This window comes from Engraulis encrasicolus, chromosome 13 (assembly GCF_034702125.1).
Source record: "Engraulis encrasicolus isolate BLACKSEA-1 chromosome 13, IST_EnEncr_1.0, whole genome shotgun sequence".
Classification (NCBI taxonomy): Eukaryota; Metazoa; Chordata; class Actinopteri; order Clupeiformes; family Engraulidae; genus Engraulis; species Engraulis encrasicolus.
The window spans coordinates 17,651,285-17,671,520 of record NC_085869.1 but is presented as its reverse complement, the minus strand read 5'-3'; the positions used below and the strand labels follow the sequence as shown (position 1 = coordinate 17,671,520).

General features: G+C 42.8%; 1 protein-coding gene across 5 annotated transcripts in view; it reads right to left on the bottom strand.

Annotated features, from left to right (window-relative positions):
- Positions 1 to 673: 673 nt before the first annotated feature.
- Positions 674 to 20,236, bottom strand: part of mid1 (midline 1) — a 44,959-nt gene continuing 25,396 nt past the window's right edge. For 4 of the 5 annotated variants that reach the window (XM_063213320.1, XM_063213319.1, XM_063213318.1 and 1 more), the window contains exons 3-12: positions 19,229 to 19,715; positions 17,285 to 17,341; positions 12,274 to 12,369; positions 11,262 to 11,369; positions 8,594 to 8,742; positions 8,308 to 8,435; positions 7,419 to 7,562; positions 5,598 to 5,759; positions 3,635 to 3,842; positions 674 to 2,266 (exon numbers count right to left, since the gene is read on the bottom strand). In XM_063213320.1, coding sequence (XP_063069390.1) covers positions 1,918 to 2,266; positions 3,635 to 3,842; positions 5,598 to 5,759; positions 7,419 to 7,562; positions 8,308 to 8,435; positions 8,594 to 8,742; positions 11,262 to 11,369; positions 12,274 to 12,369; positions 17,285 to 17,341; positions 19,229 to 19,715 — 1,888 coding nt within the window. In that variant the 3' untranslated portion in view covers positions 674 to 1,917. The remainder of the gene's footprint in view (positions 2,267 to 3,634; positions 3,843 to 5,597; positions 5,760 to 7,418; positions 7,563 to 8,307; positions 8,436 to 8,593; positions 8,743 to 11,261; positions 11,370 to 12,273; positions 12,370 to 17,284; positions 17,342 to 19,228; positions 19,716 to 20,236) is intronic. The other variant, XM_063213321.1, reaches the window with a different exon arrangement.

Sequence of the window (20,236 nt, the reverse complement as noted above, 5' to 3'; positions counted from 1 at the left end):
TACTTTTGCTGTAAAGAATGTTCTCAAGAAAAATTATTTCTTCCTCCGCGCCTTTCTTTCGATCATTCGTGGATTCTTCATTGCTTTCTTTTTTCCATATCTTACATCAGATACAGAATGGTTGCCTTATTTGTTACACTGTGCTGATGCAACTTGGCTATGTCACATTGGGCCATGTGGAGTGATAGTCAATAACTGTCCTCTGAAAATGTTCAACTCAGAGCGACTGGGGTGGTTGACCTACCAGACCGGATCAGACATTTGATTTTTTTTAGGATCATGCCCAGGGGTTAGGCTATATATAGACAACTGTACAAATCCATGATTAGAAGTTGTGTTTGTTGTGCTGGCTTTACCCATACCCTAAAAGTTCCTATAATTAAGCTCAAGATCATTTCTGAACACTGGCAAAATAACAAGATACAAACTACATATCTGAGCCACCCCTGATTTGAATTTGTGGTGTTTTGAAACTTCTGTGATTGCGCCTTAAAATTGTGGCTATATTCTCTACATAGCTGAAGGTGAAGACTGCACATCCCAAAAGGTGCAAGACACTTGAAATCTGCACACCGAAAATCCTTTTTTCTTTGTTTTTTTCAGAGAATCTGATGAAGATAACAGTCGAAACGTCATCCTTATCCTCCCATGGAATAAAAAAAAAAATAAAGAAAAAAGGATTTGAAGTGTGCAGACTCCATCTCTATACGCAGTATATATCTCTGTATAGCCTACTAAGTAGGCTATGGCTATGACATCAACGATACAAACATATTTTCAAGATGCAGCTTGACAAGGAGGAATGGAAGACGCTGCACATGTTCACTGACTCAGGAGAGAGATGTCTGTGACACCGCACCACAAGGACAACCTACAGCATAGCACGCCGTCGCCGGTCACGTCATCCTGATCTGTGTCTCAGGGCCAACTGAAGGAAAGGTCAGTGTGAGTTCAGCCATGTTTGGTCTCGCACAGTTGAAAAGAGACCCAGGAGACCCCAGCGATAACACAAAAGCCGAGCAAATGGACATGTCAAAAGGAATCTTGTCAAGCTGACATATAGGTGTTTGCTTTGCACTTGTATCACCAAAGTCAATAACTGGACAAATCTGCCTGTAGGAAATATCATGAAGCACAATGTTATCCCACATGGTATTGCACATTCGGTCAGCACAATAATGCATTATTATTAAAGCAGGGTTTTTTTTAATATAGTGCAATATTTTTCATTTCAAGAAATGGCTGCAGTACAACATGTACCGTAGGCCTACAGAACAGACATGTGGAAACCATTTATGTGTAATTTATAAACACGTTGTGACCAAAAGTGGTATTAGGGATTTGAATTTGTATGTGTACCTCTGAAATATAATTCTAACAAATGACAAACTGCCACTTGTAAGCTGATTATTAAAATTACAAACAATTATTTGACCATTCACTTCTAAATTCGAAATGAACAATAGCCTAAGTAGTACATATAGTACACTGCATATTCACATATGTTGACAATAATTATTCAACAAAAATGGGTTTGTCACAACAGTACAATTTCACATTAGCTTGCTTCAGTAGAGCTACGGAAATAATGCCTCCATGGAGAGCTCAATAAAACTGCATGAACACAAAAGATGTGCAAAGCCCAAAGCGGAAAATAACTTCTAATGTCCAATTACTTGTTTTTTTTTTTCATTTCAATAAATAATGTTCTCTAATCAAACTAATGAACCATCTGAGTATGGTGGTCTCAATAATTAAAATCAAGGCTTTGTTTATTTATTTTCAATTTCTACTTTGTACAGCTGGAGGAACATTAGTCTTCTCCACGGTCGAGTGAGAAATAGTTCTTTTTTTGTGCAAGAGCATTCTGTGAGTGAGATTCTGGAAATGTTCAGATGTTTATTTATTTATTTATTGTCAATCCTGAGAGTCTGCGATCTCCAGGTGGTCTGGAATGGGAAGCCCCGTGAGAACAGTCAAGCACTTATTCCACACGTTGAAGACGGGACACACGGGCTGAATGAAGGAGATGTCGTAGGTGTAGAGATGGTGGGATCCCACAGCGTCGTAGAAGGACAGGTACCCAGAGTCGTAGTCCAGCAGCACGCCCAGGCGGCGCAGATGTGGGGAGGGCTCTATGGGCATCTCTTTGCTATTGTGCCGTGCCGTCCAGGTGTTGTTGCACCGAGACAGCACCCAGGAAGCAGAGTTCTTGCCAATCCATTCATGCTTGGGAGCCGATTTGTATGCAATGCCAATAGCAAACCTGGAACATTAAGGGAAAGAAAAAAATAAACTGATGTGAAATTTGAGACTTGTTGAAGGCAATCACCATGCGGGCCCACCATGTTTGTGGGCGAATAAACAAAGACAAAATCTGAAGAGTGCTGTCCTTCGCTTCCTTCATTCACTTGTTGGAGGAAACAATATGCTGTAATTACACTGATGTATGAAATCATTTCAAATGGATGCCACTTAAGCCTGCAGTCAGAACAGATAATTTGGTAATGAAGCCGCTGATATTTCCAAAAGTGCGCCCCACCCATAAATAAACAACATAATAAACACAACACCACAATAAAACTATATTAGCAACTCCTTCATGTGCGTACGCTAATAGCACACTTTATATTATGTGACACCAGGGACAGAAAATGAATATTTATGTGTTCATTAGGCTGCATCATTAACACAAAACACTGCTGTGAGTACCCTACTAAGTAATATCTTAATAATACATTCTCCTAGATGGGACCAAGTCACTCATTTGCATGTCACAACAAGTAAGTGTCCAGTCCCTCCAGTCAAGTCCGAGTCAAGTCACAAGTTAAGACTCATTTGACCAGGTCAAGTCCAAGTCCAAGTCTCATTTTTCCCAAGTCCTTAACAAGTCACCATGTATTCACAATCTTGCCAACTACTTTTGGTCATAAATTAATTACTTCTCCACACTGCTATGCATGCCATCCTTTGCTAGTCGCATTCTTAACACTGTGTGGATATATTATGTAGACTTGACATGTCATTGCAAGTCACTGCAAGCTAAAACTGTCAAGTCAAGTCACGTCTTGAGTCAATAGATAGATAGATAGTCCAGTCATGTCACAAGTCATTCTTAATATTGCCAAGTCAAGTCTCAAGTCAAGTCAATTGTGACACAAGCCTGACTCAAGTCCAAGTCACAAGTCAGTCACAAGCCCACATCGCTGACACCTACCATGTGCTTATAAAGAAGAAAAATCCGTACTCACTAGCTACGTCTCATTATTTATTTATAGATTACCACCATGCGACTCCCCAAGCAGACGGGTTTCGGCTCTTACAGTAAGCCATCATCAGCAGGGCCGGATTAACATAGCCCGGGGCCCCTAGGCTACAGATTGCTGTGGGGTCCCCCAGAAGGCGAATATCGTGAAAAAATGTATGTAGATGGTGTCATAATTACGAGCTAGAAATTAAGGACAACATGTCTGCCAACTGTTCCCAACATGGTGGATCGGTTTTTCAATATTGCATCTTGTCCCAATCCTGCAATTTTTCACTTTTGGCCCCTGGCAGGTGGGGGCCCCTAGGCTGTAGCCATATCTACCCTGTGCATTAATCCGGGCCTGATCATCAGTGTGTGGTACCCTACCATGTGCTTCCACCGATGAGAGCCTCCCAGTAGTGGCGGCCGCTGTCGATGTAGACGTTTGCCGTGACACCGTAACTTGATTGGCTGCTGAAGCGATCCTGACTGTGGCTCTTCTTCGAGGAGCTCTCGTCTCGCTCCACCGTCAAGTTGTCGTGGGACACCTTCAGTTTCCTGTGAGCAGACTTTGGGTCCAATTTGAAGGGCTGGCCTTAAAAAAGGAGAGGAGGAAATCAGTGTCAAACCTTCAGCTTCTCATGGTCAATTCAGTGAAGATATTGCGAGATAGAGATAAAATGCTCTATAGTAAATCAGATTACAGTTTTTCTCAATTGGTTTTGTACATTTCTCACAACAGAATAATCATTCTCAAAACTTCTTGTTCAACTGTGACTTCCTGCCGTTACCTGTGCACATGGTAAAATACGTTTTTCATAGTTTTCAGCATTTAGCAAATGCTTTCGTCCACCATGCAATGGTTGTGTACAATTCTCAGCTTTTTTGTACATTATCAATTGCTTTTGTCATATCACTCAAAAAGCTTTGTCACTGAATGCATGAAACTATCGCACCCCCCAAAACATTTAGGCCCTAGGTCATAGTTTAAGTCTTGACATGCAAAATGATTTACCAAGCTGTCATAATGTGATAAACACTGTATAATTTCCATTGGACTTTTGTCTATAAATGTGATCTGAATTGGTAAATTGCTCGCAGGTAAATATTGACTCTCTCTAATCAAAGGCAGTATAAGGGATAGAGAAAACAGGCATACAATACAACAGTAGGCACTGTACTGCATTATATGACTCTTTGCCTCATGTGGCCTTTATAATTACGCTCCACGCAAAATTACAATATTTCCCTATAATTTCACAAGACTGTAAGTGCACTTTATACAGTATCAGTGTATTGTTTCAAATTTATTTCGCTTTACAGTTCTAGATTTTTTTTCACATGGGCTTGCAAGACAAGTAAAAAGGGATGGTAGAGGACGCATTTTGACACCTCAACCAGAGTTTGCTATTTTTCCTATTTTGCAATGAGAAAACCTATCAATAAATAGGTCATAGTCTAAATGTATATCTAGGACAATCTTATCTGATCAATGTAATATAAAGTCGAATTTACAACATTTCCCATCCAATCTAAACAACATTTTGCTTCAGAAAAGATCCTCAAGAGTGTACTATTCAATTGACAACATGACAAATCGATTTGACTAGCTTGTCCATACACGGACTACACTATGACACAATGACTAACCACTCTGCTGGCACTGATACGTTCATTGACACAAAAACTTGGGTTTTGAGCAAGAGACTCGGTTTTGCAGGTCATCCACAGTGTTTTGCCATTTGTTAAAGCTGTTTTGAGAATGAATATTATGTTTTGCAAATTGCGAGAGAGATTCGAGAAATGTACAAAACCAATTGAGAAATACTGTAAAAACAGGCCCCTTCTTGAAAGGCCCCTAATTTGGATAACTGACTAATTACTGTAAGTCATGGGTCAATGTAATACTACTACCAGAGACGGTCTATTGTGAACTAAGAAAATATTTGCAACTACTAATACTCTACTACTGCAACTACTCCACTACCTACTACTACTACAACTACTCCACTACCTACCACTACTACTAGTACTACTACTACTACTACTACTACTACTACTACTACTACTACTACTACTACTACAACTACTCCACTACCTACTACTACTACTACTACTACTACTACTACTCCAATACCTACTACTACTACTACTAATACTACTACTGCACACGCACACACACACGCACGCACGCACGCACGCACGCACGCACGCACGCACACACACACACAAGCACACACACACACACACAAGCACCCCCCCCCCCCCACACACACACACCACCACCACCACCACACCCCCTCACACACACACACATGCCATAAGACTGCCATAAGACATGCAGACTCACTGTTGGTCTTGAGTTTGCCCGGCTCACTGCAGCGGCTGCCGGCCTGGTTGATGGCCTTGACCAGGAAGACGTACCGCGTGCCACTCTGCAGCCCATGCACCGTGTAGTGGTTCTGCTTTATGTTGGGCACGATCATCCAGCTGTCTGCCGAATTACACAGACCTACGATAGATAGATAGATAGATAGATAGATAGATAGATAGATAGATAGATAGATAGATAGATAGATAGATAGATAGATAGATAGATAGATAGATAGATAGATAGATAGATAGATAGCTTTTATTGTCCCCAGTGGGAAATTCGTTCTCACCACACATTGTTCAGTCGCTGCAGAGCAGCACCTATAAGAACACCTGGCAACTCACCTGTACATTATACACCTGTACACAAAACTGTAAGACAAGGGAAGGCAGGGGCGTGTACCAGACATGGAGCAGACAGGTAAACAGGCAGAATTGAGGAAGCATAATAACAACATAGGTAATGATGAGGGGAAAAATACAATACAAAAAACAAAGCATTCACAGGGGGCGTCACGAGTACAGGAAATGACTTTCAATATTACATAATCAGAGATCTGATGAAGCCATTAGCTTTGAACCGTGTGATTATGTGCACATTGCAGAGCTAAACCCCTGAGCCAAAACTTCTAAATGGCTTGGTGAATGATGCCTTCCTTCCCTTCAAAGCTAGTTCTCTTGCAAAACATTACACGACTGGGTCCACTGGGCATAGATACGGTATGTGCACAGAATGGAAAAAAACCTGCAGGGCATCGCTGTGTTGAAGCTGTTGTTTGCTCTCACTGTACAGTTGCTCTTTCTCAACGGGGGCTCTACGGGGGCTCTACATTCCTTAAGACGCGTACAAAATAAAGAGAACAGGACAGCACTCCTCGTTGTGTACTGTAGGTCTACTTTATTGCATGTGAGACATTTCAATCTATCTTAACCATCTTCAGTATTGGCCCGACACTGAAGAAGGTTAAGACCGAAATGTCTGTAAAGTACACAATAAAGTACACGAGTAGTGCTGTCCTGTTCTCTTCATTTTGTCTTTTTCGTATCATAAAAAGACTGGATATGTATACTGTGTTACTTCAATATACAGCATATGCTCCTAATGCCGCATTCTCTTACGTTTGACTACTCTATGAATAATTTCATATAGTATGTAGTCTTCCTTATTACTGTCAGCACGTGTGTGTGTGTGTGTGTGTGTGTGTGTGTGCGCGCACGTGTGCGTGCGTGCATGCGTGCATGCGTGCGTGTGTGTCTGTGTCTGTGTCTGTGATTGCTACTTAGTGTCTATGATGTACTGTCATATGATTTAGTGACCAATAACTGATTTATTGAGAAGACGCAAAGCCATGTCATCACAGCGGTTGCATTCCTCCATTCTGGGCCACACCAACATAATATTCAGCAGCACAGTATACTTTTAAAAAAACATTGGTTTTTAACACAAAGAAAGCATGAAATAAAGGTACACAAGGCAGGTGCTAAAACTGAAATGTGTTCTTAAGAAGATAAATCTGTGAATGGCTCACTTACTAACAACATTGGCCTGTCCTGTGTGTGTGTGTGTGTGTGTGTGTGTGTGTGTGTGTGTGTGTGTGTGTGTGTGTGTGTGTGTGTGTGTGTGTGTGTGTGTGTGTGTGTGTGTGTGTGTGTGTGTGTGTGTGTGTGTGTGGTGTGTGTGTGTGTGTGTGTGTGTGTGTGTGTGTGTGTGGTGTGTGTGTGTGTGTGTGTGTGTGTGTGTGTGTGTGTGTGTGTGTGAGTGTGTGTGTGTGTGTGTGTGTATGAATGGCTCACTTACTAACGACGTTGGCCTGTCCTGTAAAGATGGCGTGCTGCAGCTCGTAGGAAACGACGCTGAACTCGTCGTCGGACGTCCAGTGGACAGTGATCGTGTCATAAGATGCCGTGCATAATTCCTCTCGGATTACAGGGGGATTGGGAGCTGGAGAAGGAAATAGAAGGATCTTGATTTATTACTTATCCAAAAAGACAAGCACTACATGTGCGTGTATGAAATTCACAATCATAAAACCTGAAGCTGTGTTTGTATACAGTTTTACTGCAAAACATCCCAGCCTTACTTATCCACAAAGACAAGACCCCAAATGTGCGTGCATGAAATTCACCATCTTAAAACCTGAAGCTGTGTTTGTATACAGTTTTACTGCAAAACATCCCTACCTTACTTATCCACAGAGACAAGACCCCACATGCACATGTATTAAATGTACCATCTTACAGTAAAACCTGAAGCTGTGTTTGTATGTTTTTATTGCAAAACAATCCTCCAATGCAATGCAGTGCAGATGCCCAAATGCTGACTTCAGTTACAATAAGTGCCCGTGACTGTTCGTGCTGTGTAAGTCAGCTAGTCGTCTGTCCCCTGGGAGGAGCCAGGACACGCAACACGAAAAGCAATATCCTGTAGATGAGGTCTTACAGCCATACTTAAAGTTAGTGCTTTTATATTTCCCTCAAACATGCAACGCAGAGTAGTTCTGTGCCAGCAAGAGACCCCAGGGACAAAACAATTAAAAGCATCTGAAACACAACATCACTGACTTTATATTGAGTAAAAATGCCATTGTACAATGCGCTGCCTAAGCCAAATGTGTGTTCCTCAGCAGAAAAAAATAGAATGTTATTTAATATGAATCTATCTGACATAGCACAGGTTTTACACTGACCTGTAAGATAATCCAGAGTTTCCAGCATTTTCTTTTCCCGGGTGAAGTCTAATGTGAATGTGTCAAATGTATCCGTTAGGTTTATCTCTGGTATCAAGATCTGAGATGATGCCGTAGCCATGGAGACTCTGGGGAGGTAAAAACAAAACAGATTTACCTCAAACATTTCTGATGTAATAATAATATATGCCTATACTACTAGTATCACATAATGTAAGACACAGTGATCTTCTTTTAAGTTGGTATAGGACTGTGCAAAATTCTATGAAAATGCACTTTCTCTCACCTATCAGAGATGCTTTTGGCAGTCTGGAGGAAGCGAGCTGGGTCTGATTCCTTCAGGGTCTGGTCAGCTTGGGTGATGAGTGATGATGATCTCTCTATGCACTGTTTGCAATTTGCAATCTGCTGTGTAAGCTTTCTCAGACGAACCACCTGCGAAAATAGCGGATCATTTAATTTCAATTGACATGACTCTATATAGGCTTAGGGCGACAACTACCAACATTGACCCAGTGCCCTTGGGATACAAAGGCAAACGCAAAACGCAAAACCGACCCTTGGCCAATACCTTAGTGTACAGGCCCAATTTCCTGAAGCATTATTTCACAATTGTTCACAGAGATGCATGCAAAATGCTGACTCGGTCACTCGACACGGTCAAGAGGTTGATGACACCACATACCATCATAACATGGTGAACACTGAGGCCAACTATCAAGCACTTTAATCAAGTTGTTTTTTTTAGCGTAATCTCGATGGACAGGATATGGCTTTGGCTGGTGCTATGGAAGACACACGTAAAAGCAACATCCAAATTCTTTCCCTAGTAACTATAACTTTTTTTTTGGTGGAAATCTAATTTCCATGGTAACGTGGATCCTGCTCTGTCAGGCGGAGATGGCAGGCCTTTTGACTCTGCCACGAGAAGAGGAAGGAAGCGCCGCTCCCCTGGGAGGTCCTCCGGAAGCCGCCCCTGATCTCCCCCATCAGCGGGAGACGTAGGCTCAGCCACTCAGCAGGGCAGCTGTGCCCCTACGAGGCCAGGGCCAGGGAAGCTTAGCTGACAGGTGGGAACACAAATGGGTCAGGTGTGCCGGCCCCAGGGAGAAAGGGGGCCCAGAATTGGATCCTAATTACATTTTAATTACAGGGGGGGGCTTTTAGTTGATCTTGTCCAGGGCCTTGCCAGGTGGGGACACAAATGGGTCAGGTGTCCCTGGCCCTAGGGAGAAAGGGGGCACTGAATTGGGTCCTAATTACATTATATACTATATTGGGAGGGTGGCCCTTTTAGTTGATTTTGTCCCGGGCCTGGCCAATGCTGTCAGCGACCCTGCCCTGCCAAGACCCCCTTAATGGCTCTAGCGGAGAGAGCAGAGGAAATGAAAACTAGGCCTACTTACAATGCGGCACGCTACAGTACGCTAGTGCTAACACAGAAGCACGTACCGTGTGTACTTCTGCGCCCCACAGCTTGGAGAGACACTAATGTGAGACAGACACGGCTAATTTGAAGTCTTGCGAGAGTGACATGTCACTGCCCACGAAACACGAAAGACTGTTGATGCGCAACATAAATAGTGTATTCAAGTAAACAAATGGCAGAAAGTCAACCTGCTGTGCTTGGCCTAGGAGCCCAGGGGAGTGCACAGCAAGGACAGCCAACTGGGAGGCAGCGTACAGTACAGGAGGATGTGTGCCGTTGCATCAACATCTCCTGGCCTCTACCCTGCCATGGGGACAAGGGCTGATTAGCATGGGGGAGGAGGGATGACAGAGAGAGAGAGAGAGAGAGAGAGAGAGAGAGAGAGAGAGAGAGAGAGAGAGAGAGAGAGAGAGAGAGAGAGAGAGAGAGAGAGAGAGAGAGAGAGAGAGAGTGTATGTGTGTGTGTGCGCATGTATGTGTGTGAGAGAGAAAGAGAGAGAGAGAGAGAAAGAGAGAGAGAGACAGAAAGAGCGAGAGAGAGAGAGAGAGATAGAGCGAGAGAGAGTGTGAGAGAGAGATACAGAGAGAGAGAGAGAGAGAGAGAGAGAAAGTGATGGAGCGTGAGAGAGAGAAAGAGTGTGTGTGTGAGAGAGAGAGAGAGAGAGAGAGAGAGAGGAAGACACAGAGCAAGAGAGGGAGAGAGAGGGAGGGATCGAGAGAGAGAGGGAGAGCGAGAGAGAAAGGGAGAGAGAGAGAAAGAGAGAGAGAGCTGTGTGTGTGTGAGAGAGAGACAGAGAGAGATAGAGCGAGAACGAGAGCTGTGCTGGCTGCACCGGAGGCCCCGCGGCACCATGGCCCATCTGCTCCCTCCAATAAACGTCAAAATGATCCCGAAGAAGAAGAAGAACAAGCCCACTTGAATAATCAGGGAAATCATGTGCAATGGGCAATGGGAGGCCGACCGAAACCTCAGCCCCGGGCTGCTGACAGCTTTTGCCGGGCACAGGACAAATTAATTTGAATGCCCCCCCCCCTCCAATACATACAATGTAATGAGCACCCAATTCTGGGCCCCACCCCTACCTGGGGCCGGGACAACTGACCCTTTTTGTCCCCCCTTGCTTCCCTGCCTCAGCCCATAGGCATAGGAGGACATAGAGTTAGCACTGCACTTCACTGCACTGGAGTTTTGGGATCACATCAAAACATTGATTACTGACTCTATTTAATGGGTCAATGAGTAAAGTGAGGATTGAGAGGAGGTACAAAAATGGCTGGCTCAAATGTCACCCCTGTCGCCATCAGTCATGACAACAATATGAGGACACATTTTGTTCTTTTTCATATTTTGTGCGCTGTGGAGTGCTGTGTCACAATGAGTTGGAGTTTCCCAGTCGGGCTTTAACGTTAAAGATCTCATCTAGTTCTATTGTGATTTGTATGAACATAAACACTGAATAGATAGACAAAAACTAATAAAACAAAACAAATGTGACATGAGGACTTTGGTGTTGTAGTACAGTACCTTTCCTTCCTTTATTTTGGAGCCGATGATCTGCCGTCTCTGTTGTACGATATCAATCAGTGTATCACATTCCTCAAGCAACTTGCTTTCCTGACGAGCTGCGTTTATCTGAAAGATTTTTTAGACACATTCAGAGAGGTTCATATCATGTTCTAACATTTAAAATGATTTCATATGAACTTTCAGTCAGAGGTGAAATGTATTTTTCTTTTCTCTAAAAGCCCATACGGTGTGTTAGAGAGATCATGCAACTTTGTTATTTTCTTCTGGCACGAGGCAGCAATTTATCCAGCTGACAGAGGAGCAATGCAGGTGGAAGGCAAGTGAGTAGTGAGTACGCTTCCATGCCATCTCTCCATCCCCACATCGCATCGGAGGAATAACGAGGCCATTACGACCCACTGCTTATTCTTAGTTAATATGCCATGAAACCTCTTCATGCATGCACAACACATGTGACCCCGTGTGGGCTTCATATTTATGGCAGAGAGCGTATTGTTACTCTGAAGCATCCCAGCATGCTTTACTCTACTGCTGCACACATGGCACGGTAGGCCTATATTATATGACATATTCCTTCATTTGTGTTGTTTTAGCTTTTGTTCGGTGAATTAATTAATTATTTTTAAAAAATGTGAGAAACGACAAAATTCTTATGTGTAAAGAAAAGACACAAATTAATTATGTACAATGTTTCAATCACTACGTTTACATGATGTTTTTCATTCAGAATTAAATAGTTCCTTCGAGTTTACTTTGATCTTTCCTTTAATTTCAAATTAAGAGGTGTTTACATGATGTTTTCAAAGCGGAATTAAGCTTCATTCAGAATTAAAATCAGTTAACGCCGAATTAAATGTCTCGTGTAAACGCAGCAACAATTGCAATGTTACATAGTTGTTACTGTACTAGCACATAGTTGTTACTGTAATAACATTGTTAATGTTAAGGTTGCAAGTTAACTTTAACATGTATTGTAACTTAAAGAGCCAAAGCAAATGAGCTCTCTCACCTCTACATGTTGGCAGGTCTGGATCAGCTTGCCCATGAGATTCTCCAGCTCATTATTTCTCTTGATCAAGTTGCTGAGGTTGACGTCAAGAGCTTGCTGGAAATAAACCAAACCATCAATACGTTAGAGAGGAAGCAGGAAAGAGTAACGAAAATATCAAATAAAATAAAACTACATAAATAATGTGTCATCAGTTGTGATGTTAGGAAAATATATTAAAAAGCCAACATTCATTTGCTGATGGCACAGCTCGGAACAGTCTCAAAGACTGAGTGAGCGTGTCAGATTGTTTTTTTTTAATAATCAGTCTCATTTCAAATGCTTGGACAACCCCCTACCACCAGAAATCCCCTCATCTGGTCTGGGAGGTCCTGCTAAGGTCACGGAGGCAAGGACTGAAGCATCTGCCTCTGATGTCAGAAAGTGGAGTGCAGTGCAACCAATGACGTCTATTACTGTACACCCTTCATTGTCAATGTGAACACTTTAAAATAGCCCAAATGCTTCCATTGACTCCACGACTCCAGACGAACACAACAAAGTATTGAGTGCATAGATACTCTGTCCTGAGTAAGTACGGTGCACATTATGATGTTTGGCATCATCGGTAGCCATTTTCATCACACAATAGGGCATTATAAGTGACACACAGTTGACCTGTGTGAGACCCACGGGTGAAGGCTGTGCACAGAGACATATGGAGGGGGCAGTGTGTGTTGGGGGTTGGAGTATATTACTACTTCATATGTGTAATCCTGGATGAGCTTAATGCTGTGATTATGAGAAAGAGGTCCATGTAGGTCTCCTGTAGGAAATGGTCATCATCCCAATACAGCACACGCATGCATCTTTCCCAGGTTATGACTTTCTAGCAATGAATTAAATTTTTTAAAGTTTTTCATTTTACCTCGCGATCTTAGTATCAGTATCTTAAAAAATAAACAAATGATTGTGGAGCAGTAACATATTGTATTAAGTCAATACATTTAACCCCTGCTACTGATTTGTGGTATAATATTGTGTTATGCAGGTTCATGTACAGCCTACAGTGCGACCTTACCATGAGGTGACATACAGTAGTGTGCTCTAGGTTGCCATCCGTTACCATCAGCCTAGTGCCATGCTTTTTTACTAGGGCTGGGATATTAATGCATTAATTTAGATTAATTTATCACACAATGCGATTAATTAATTAACACGATTTTTAAAATGAATCGCAGTATAATATAGGTACATAGTTCTGGATTAGACCAGTGGAGGGCAGTATTACGCCTGATGGTGAACAGCCTGCTGAAATTGAGAAGAGTTCTCCCTTCTTTTAAAAATGTATAATATTTTTAGATTAAGCTTATTTATTGTAATTATTCAAAATCCATGTGAAAAAACTAATTTTTCACTGTTCTCAAGTCAGATATTTAAATGTGATTAAAATGCGATTAATTCGATTAATTAATTCCAAAGCCTGTAGATTAATTCGATTAAAAAAATTAATCGAGTCCCAGCCCTATTTTTTACTGAACTAAAATTGATCCACAATCACATTTGAAGTTAGCAACACAGCTTGGAAACTCCTCCAACTCCCATTGTCATTGTGACACAGCACTCCACAGCACACAAGTGAACACTGCACACTGCATACAACGAAATTGCATTTATGCCTCACCCGTGCAAGGGGGCAGCCCTCAGTGGCGCCCCATGGGGAGCAGTGCGGTGGGACGGTACCATGCTCAGGGTACCTCAGTCATGGAGGAGGATGGGGGAGAGCACTGGTTGATTACTCCCCCCACCAACCTCGCGGGTCGGGAGTCGAACCGGCAACCTCTGGGATGCAAGTCTGACGCCCTAACCGCTCACCCATGACTGCCCGATTGAATGATTGGCATAGAGAATCAGAAGGAAAGCAGAGGCCCAGCCCTTAGGACCACGTTTATACACGGTTTAGAAAACATACAGGCAAAAAAGCCATTTCAGGTCAGGTCATCTCTCTCCTCTCTCATCCTGCCACTTCATAAATGGCCCCCGAGTGAGTCATGTCTCACAGAAATAGTGCTGGAGATTTTATCATAGACTTGCAGGGATAGACTGGGGGAGAAATAGGGCCCGGGCACTTTTGCCTTAAAGGGGCCCCTCGGTGCAGTGGTGTAGAACTGACCAACCAGTGATTTTTTTTGTAAACATTTCTGAAAAAAGGGGCCCACAACGGTGTGGGGCCCACCTGGAAATGCCCGCTATGCCAGATGGCCAGCCCAACAGCCCTGCCATCATTTATTTATGCAGAAGGGAAGGTGATGAAAGCCATTAGTCCAGGAGTGTGGAATCAGCAGCCAGATGAGAACACTTTTCAACTCTAGGTGTTGGAATAGAGAGAGGGAAGAGTGTTTCCATTCTCAGGAAGAGCCTGTGATTCAGGGCAACTTTTAGGGGCTGTCTAAGAAAACATCTTCTACTGACTAAAACATTAGGCCGATGCGTCAGCCAGTCTCATTTAAAGTCATAGTGTGAAATGAAGTTGAGCAGAGGAGGTGCTAGGTCGTGACTGCCTGAGTAAAAATGGGACATGGTAAAATTGGAAAGATTTGACTTTTCATGGGCGAATAGATGAGTAGATCAGTCAAATTCATTGAAAAGTTACTGGCGCACTGCTGCCCGTGAATGTGTAATAAACCAATCCTGTAAAGTGTTCCCCTGTCTTTGCCCTGGAGGGACATGGGGATGAGGCAGGCGCAGGAATGTAACCTGCATGGCACAGGACGTCAATGTTTGCAGGAAAACTTTCAGGTTATTCTCAGGAAGGAAAAGAGGTTCACAATCACATAGCAAAGGTGTGGAACCGCAAGGATTTTTTTTCCAACCACAGGAAGCTGCCATTCTTTCTCTCTCGTCATTTTTAATTGCTTTCCATTTTTTGGTCTGCCTGCGGGTGGCCAGGAGCTGTATGACCCTCTGGGGAGGCGAGCAGCAGATAGAGATTCATCCTTGGTAGAGGTGGACAAAAACAGGAGAGCTAACCCGGCAGACGTGAGGGAATGCTATTTAAGAGGGTGGGTTTTTGAACATTCTATAAAAAGAATGTGTTCTATAGCAATGCAAGATTCTAAAATTCCACATTGAATTGAATGATGCCCAGAATTCTATAGAACTTTCACTGCTTGAACATTCCCGTCACACCGGTGTGACGGTACACTCTTAAAGGTTAACTTGAATGCAAGCTCTTCTTTAAATTCTAATTCTAATTCTAACATAAAGCCAAGTGAATTGACATTTAATAAAGAGAGATTTGTTTAGTAGAAATGTTACAATCTTTTCCTCCCCAAATCACTCATCCAAAAAAAGAGCATATGATTACATTCAGGGGCGGAGCTACGGGCGGGTCAAGCAGGGCATTTGCCCCTGGGCCCAGGGCCCTCTCGTATTGGTGGTAGTGGGCGCCCTATTATGACGTTGGCAGGCTGTATGGATGGCCCTATCAGTGTTTTGCCCTGTGGCCCTGTGTGCAATTGCTCCGCCACTGATTACATTACACTTTTATCACATTATGCAACACAAGTGACCTTTCAATTCATTAGTTTGATAAGCCAATGTATGAACAATGACCCCCAGTCACGAGCTCCTGCTGTAGAACTCAATGCGTTTGAGACATAACCAAATAGGGATATGTATCTCTTGGCCGATACTTCTTGGCTAGATGAGTGAGCTGGAAGTAGACTGTTCTTCTTTGAGCAGGCCAAAAAGTGCATAATGAAAATGAAATATTAGGTAGGCCTAATATATCAAACTGTTTAGAGGAGCTATATTTTGAAAGGCTACTTGAGTATTAATATTCCAAAATGACATATCCTACTAGAGATATTTCCAGTTCATCTAAAATGGTAGAATGGTAGTGGAATAGTAATATTTTGCATCACTTATGAATTTATATGTGTGTCTTTATTTATATAGTTTATTTAATGTAATAATTGAGTTTATAGGACTAGATAATACAATCCCTCAGCATTGGTGAGCCGTTAGGTACATTTTATCTATTTACCCCACCCCCTTAGCCCTAACAAAAACGCTTCATCTTATGCAACTTCATTTTAATATTCAGTCATCAAATATAGGCTTTACCTATCTGCTCAAAGGTTTTCTAAGCTATAACATATACTGAACAGCATTTTACAATGTACACAAGATATCTCACACCGTGTATACTCATTTCACACAATGACCTCTGATGAATTAATAGACTACAGAAGGACGTGTTTCTGATTCATGTCAGCTGTTATAATATTCTGTGTCCTTCCACTTCCACCTGCTCCTGAGAACCATAGGCCTATCATGTGCAAGATAACATCTTGTGACAAGCTCAAATCTGAAGTGTAAACACAAGGCGTGAAACCACATGACAATGTAACCTGTCAATCAAACAGAGTGTTTGTCCTGGCTGGAGAAATGCAGGGGAGCAAAACATGTCGGCAGTGAGACATGAGGGCCAGACCACTGTGTCTAGCTGTTTCTGGTTGCTTAGAGAAAATAGTATATTTGGTGTTTTGAAAATAGAAAGACGTATCAAATAATAATAATATCATGAAATATTCATCTCTTAAGTGCACTGTATGTTTGAAGAGGGAGGATTACAATTACATAAATTCATGCATATTTGATGATGATCATGACTTCTTAATGCCTATCTAGTTCGTAAAATCCAGTAGAGGATTAAAGAGGATGCTCAAATGTCAGGTACACTGTATCCTAAGGTAATGAAAAGAACCGCACACTGATGCGAGCTCCCATTTACTCTATTTTATTCTTGTGGGATGTTTCGGGCCACCCTGGCCCTTCCTCAGTCTGAGGAGTAAATGGGAGCTCCAGTTCTTTGCATTACCTTATGAACTTCATGATTTTGAACCTGCACCCGAAAAATGAATGTGCGTGAGATTGGACTTGGACACTGTATGTCCCTGCCTGTGCCAGTTCGGGGGGGTATCCCTGTCAGGTGGGGGGAGGGGGGAGTTTATGTGATGAGGATCACCTGCTCCGTTTGCTCCTGTTGCCCCTGCTCCTCACTTGGAGAGTGGTCAGCCTCTTTCTGCCCCATCAACATGACCGACAGCATGGAAGGAGAAACCAGTTAAGTCTTTATCTAAGAAGATATTATTTAGATATTATATTATATATTATAATATATATTATAATATTATAATACATTATATTAATATCTAAGAAGATATTATTTGGGCATAATCTCCTTGGCCTATGCCATTACCATTTGACTTGACAATTATTTGGATTGGTGGGGGAAGGTGAGAGTGGGTCACATTACTGTACTTGATATACATTCACCTTGTGACCAGACAGACATAAGACAGTGCACACAGTAGGGCAGGTACAGGTACCAACGTGAAGGAGTCGAGCAACTGAGTTGTCAGCGGGGTCCATGCATAATACAATACACTGGTATGGACTGGGTAGGGCAGGAGGGTGAATAACACAGCAGAGCAGACGCGACAGTCCCGACCATGTCAGAACTGTTATCCACGGAGATATACATGGGTTCTCGTTTTTTGTTTTCTCCTGGCTGTGCGACACTAGCTGCGCACAACTCAACCTCTGATTGTTGGAAACCGCTGTCGTGGCTCACATGGTTGGCTGCCAGTGTCTTGCCCCTCCTCACAACATCGTGTTTTTAAACACGGTGAACCCATGTATAGCAGTACCACTGGTGAGTCCTTGGAAATTTGCCAAATCATCAATGGTGCTCCAATCATTTCTCTGACAGATGCATTAAGCACTGGAACATCATTTAACTTCTCCTCTTCTAGTCGTTTCCTTTCCACATCCAAACCCCATTTTAATTTCTAATTGCTACAGGGCTCGCCAAAGTGATATCAGATGTGCTTCGTTCTGACAATTAATTAACTCGGGGAGAGAGTGTATATTTTTGGCACATTTGAACCACACACATAACAGCACAAAAGGGTTCACAGCTCATGCAGGACTGCTTGTGTGATATGAAGGGGTAATTATTATCACTTGAGGGGGGAAATGAACACTGCAGAAGCTCAAGTCTACTTCAACATAGACCATTACACAGATACTTAACAGCCTATTCCAAACTCCACTGCGTGTTGGCAAAAAAGCTGACCTACAGAGTCAAATCAGGGGCTATGCCGTCATTTTCGTTTTAATTTGTTAGCAGTCTGACATCGATTCTAAGCAACTGTGAAATGCCCTAAAAGCGGTCCTTATTGATGCTAATTGTCTGACAGAGATCAAGAACTGTCTTCAAATTGTGCTAGTGGTTGCCACATGGAAAGAGTTCTTAAGTGAAAATGTATTGCTCACTTATACTGACTGAAAATACGAATATTATTCATATACTGTATCCTATTTGTCGTCTTTATGGAACAAACGGCTTGATATAACATATTTTCACATCTGTGGCACAAAGAACATGTCATTAATTTTGTTCATTTGTTTATTGATTCATCTTGTTAAAAATGAATTTTGCTCATAAGTGAGAATTTGTTTAAGAGAGTCGTTTAAGATGGAGGATCAGGGCCACACATAAATAAATAGGCCAACCCATGATGAGATGAAAACGTGAAACAAAATGAGAAAAATCCGTGAATAAAATAGTGAAGAAATTAAATAACTAAATTCCCTTAAATCCCCTGCAGTGTTATGTTAGCTTGGATCTCTTAAGGTAATGATAAATAGGGCAAATTTTTGAGCAATGTTACCAGGCAACATTATGATTGGCTATTCATTTTCTGATAGAATGGCTGAAAAAAGTTGTCTGTTGCTAATCCTCCTAATAAAAATGTTGTATGATTAACAGTCTTAACTACATCGTATTGTATCGCTGCCCAGACAGTTTTCTCAAAAAGTTGCCCAGTGTTATCATCACCTTCACAGTGAAGCTTCTCACGTGCATCCATTGGTCAGGCTGCAGATCAGGCAGGCTCTTCCTTACCTTGAGTTTCTCGAAGCGCTCACTGAGCGCGGCCACTTGGTGGTCCCGGTGTCGTCCCACCAGCTTGCAGAGGGAGCAGATGAGCTGCTCGTCCGTGACACAGTACATGTTGACCTTCTCGTCCTCATGCTCCAGACACATGAGGCCGCGCAGGTGGTGCGAGTCCGCCAGTGGCTCGATCAACCGGTGCCCGGTAAAGGGCTTCTTATTGGGGTGCGTCGCCTTGAGGCAGTCCTCGCAGTACGACACCTCGCAGGTGACGCAGGTCTTCACCGCGTCCTGCGGAGGATCCTGCTCGCAGAACTGGCACTGCACGCGTTCGCCTGGCGAAGTCATGTCGGAGGTGGTGGCGCGCACGCCGCGCCGCGTCTCGCTGGGAGAGTTGGGCCCGCTCAGCGAGGCCTTCTGGAATCGGTCGATAATGTTCTGAAGGGTGACGTTGCGCTTGAGTCCCTCTAGGCCTCTGTGGCTGAGGGTGATGGCATACCTAAAAAAAGTGAAGAAGACATGCTCACACTATCGCCTAATGGTTCTCACAGTTCTTAACTGGGTGCTGAATCCCACATAAACCATGAATGAATAAAGGAAGCAAAGGACAGCACTCTTCAGATTTTTCTGTGTTTATTTGCCCACGAACCCTTCTCCAGCGTGTAATAGCAATTGCACCCATAGGTGGTAGGTGTGCTCTATAGGGGTGTTCACCTTTGACCCAATGATTGACTTCCAAACATAGATACATGTTACTTCCCCTAGGCCCTAGGGGAGCATACTTATACCTCAAAGTGTTAAAACAATGTATCTGAAAAGAAAAGAAAGGTCCGCAACACTGTTAAATGCTCCCAAATATTTAATGGCACAACGTTTCGGACTAACCGTCCTTCATCACAGTGCAACGACCTTTTGCGGACCTTTATTTTCTTTTCAGTTATCTTACGTTTGGTCCAGCACCTGTGCCACTAATGTGCGCGCATTCTTTGACTTTCTGGATTAAAGCAATGTATCCCAGAA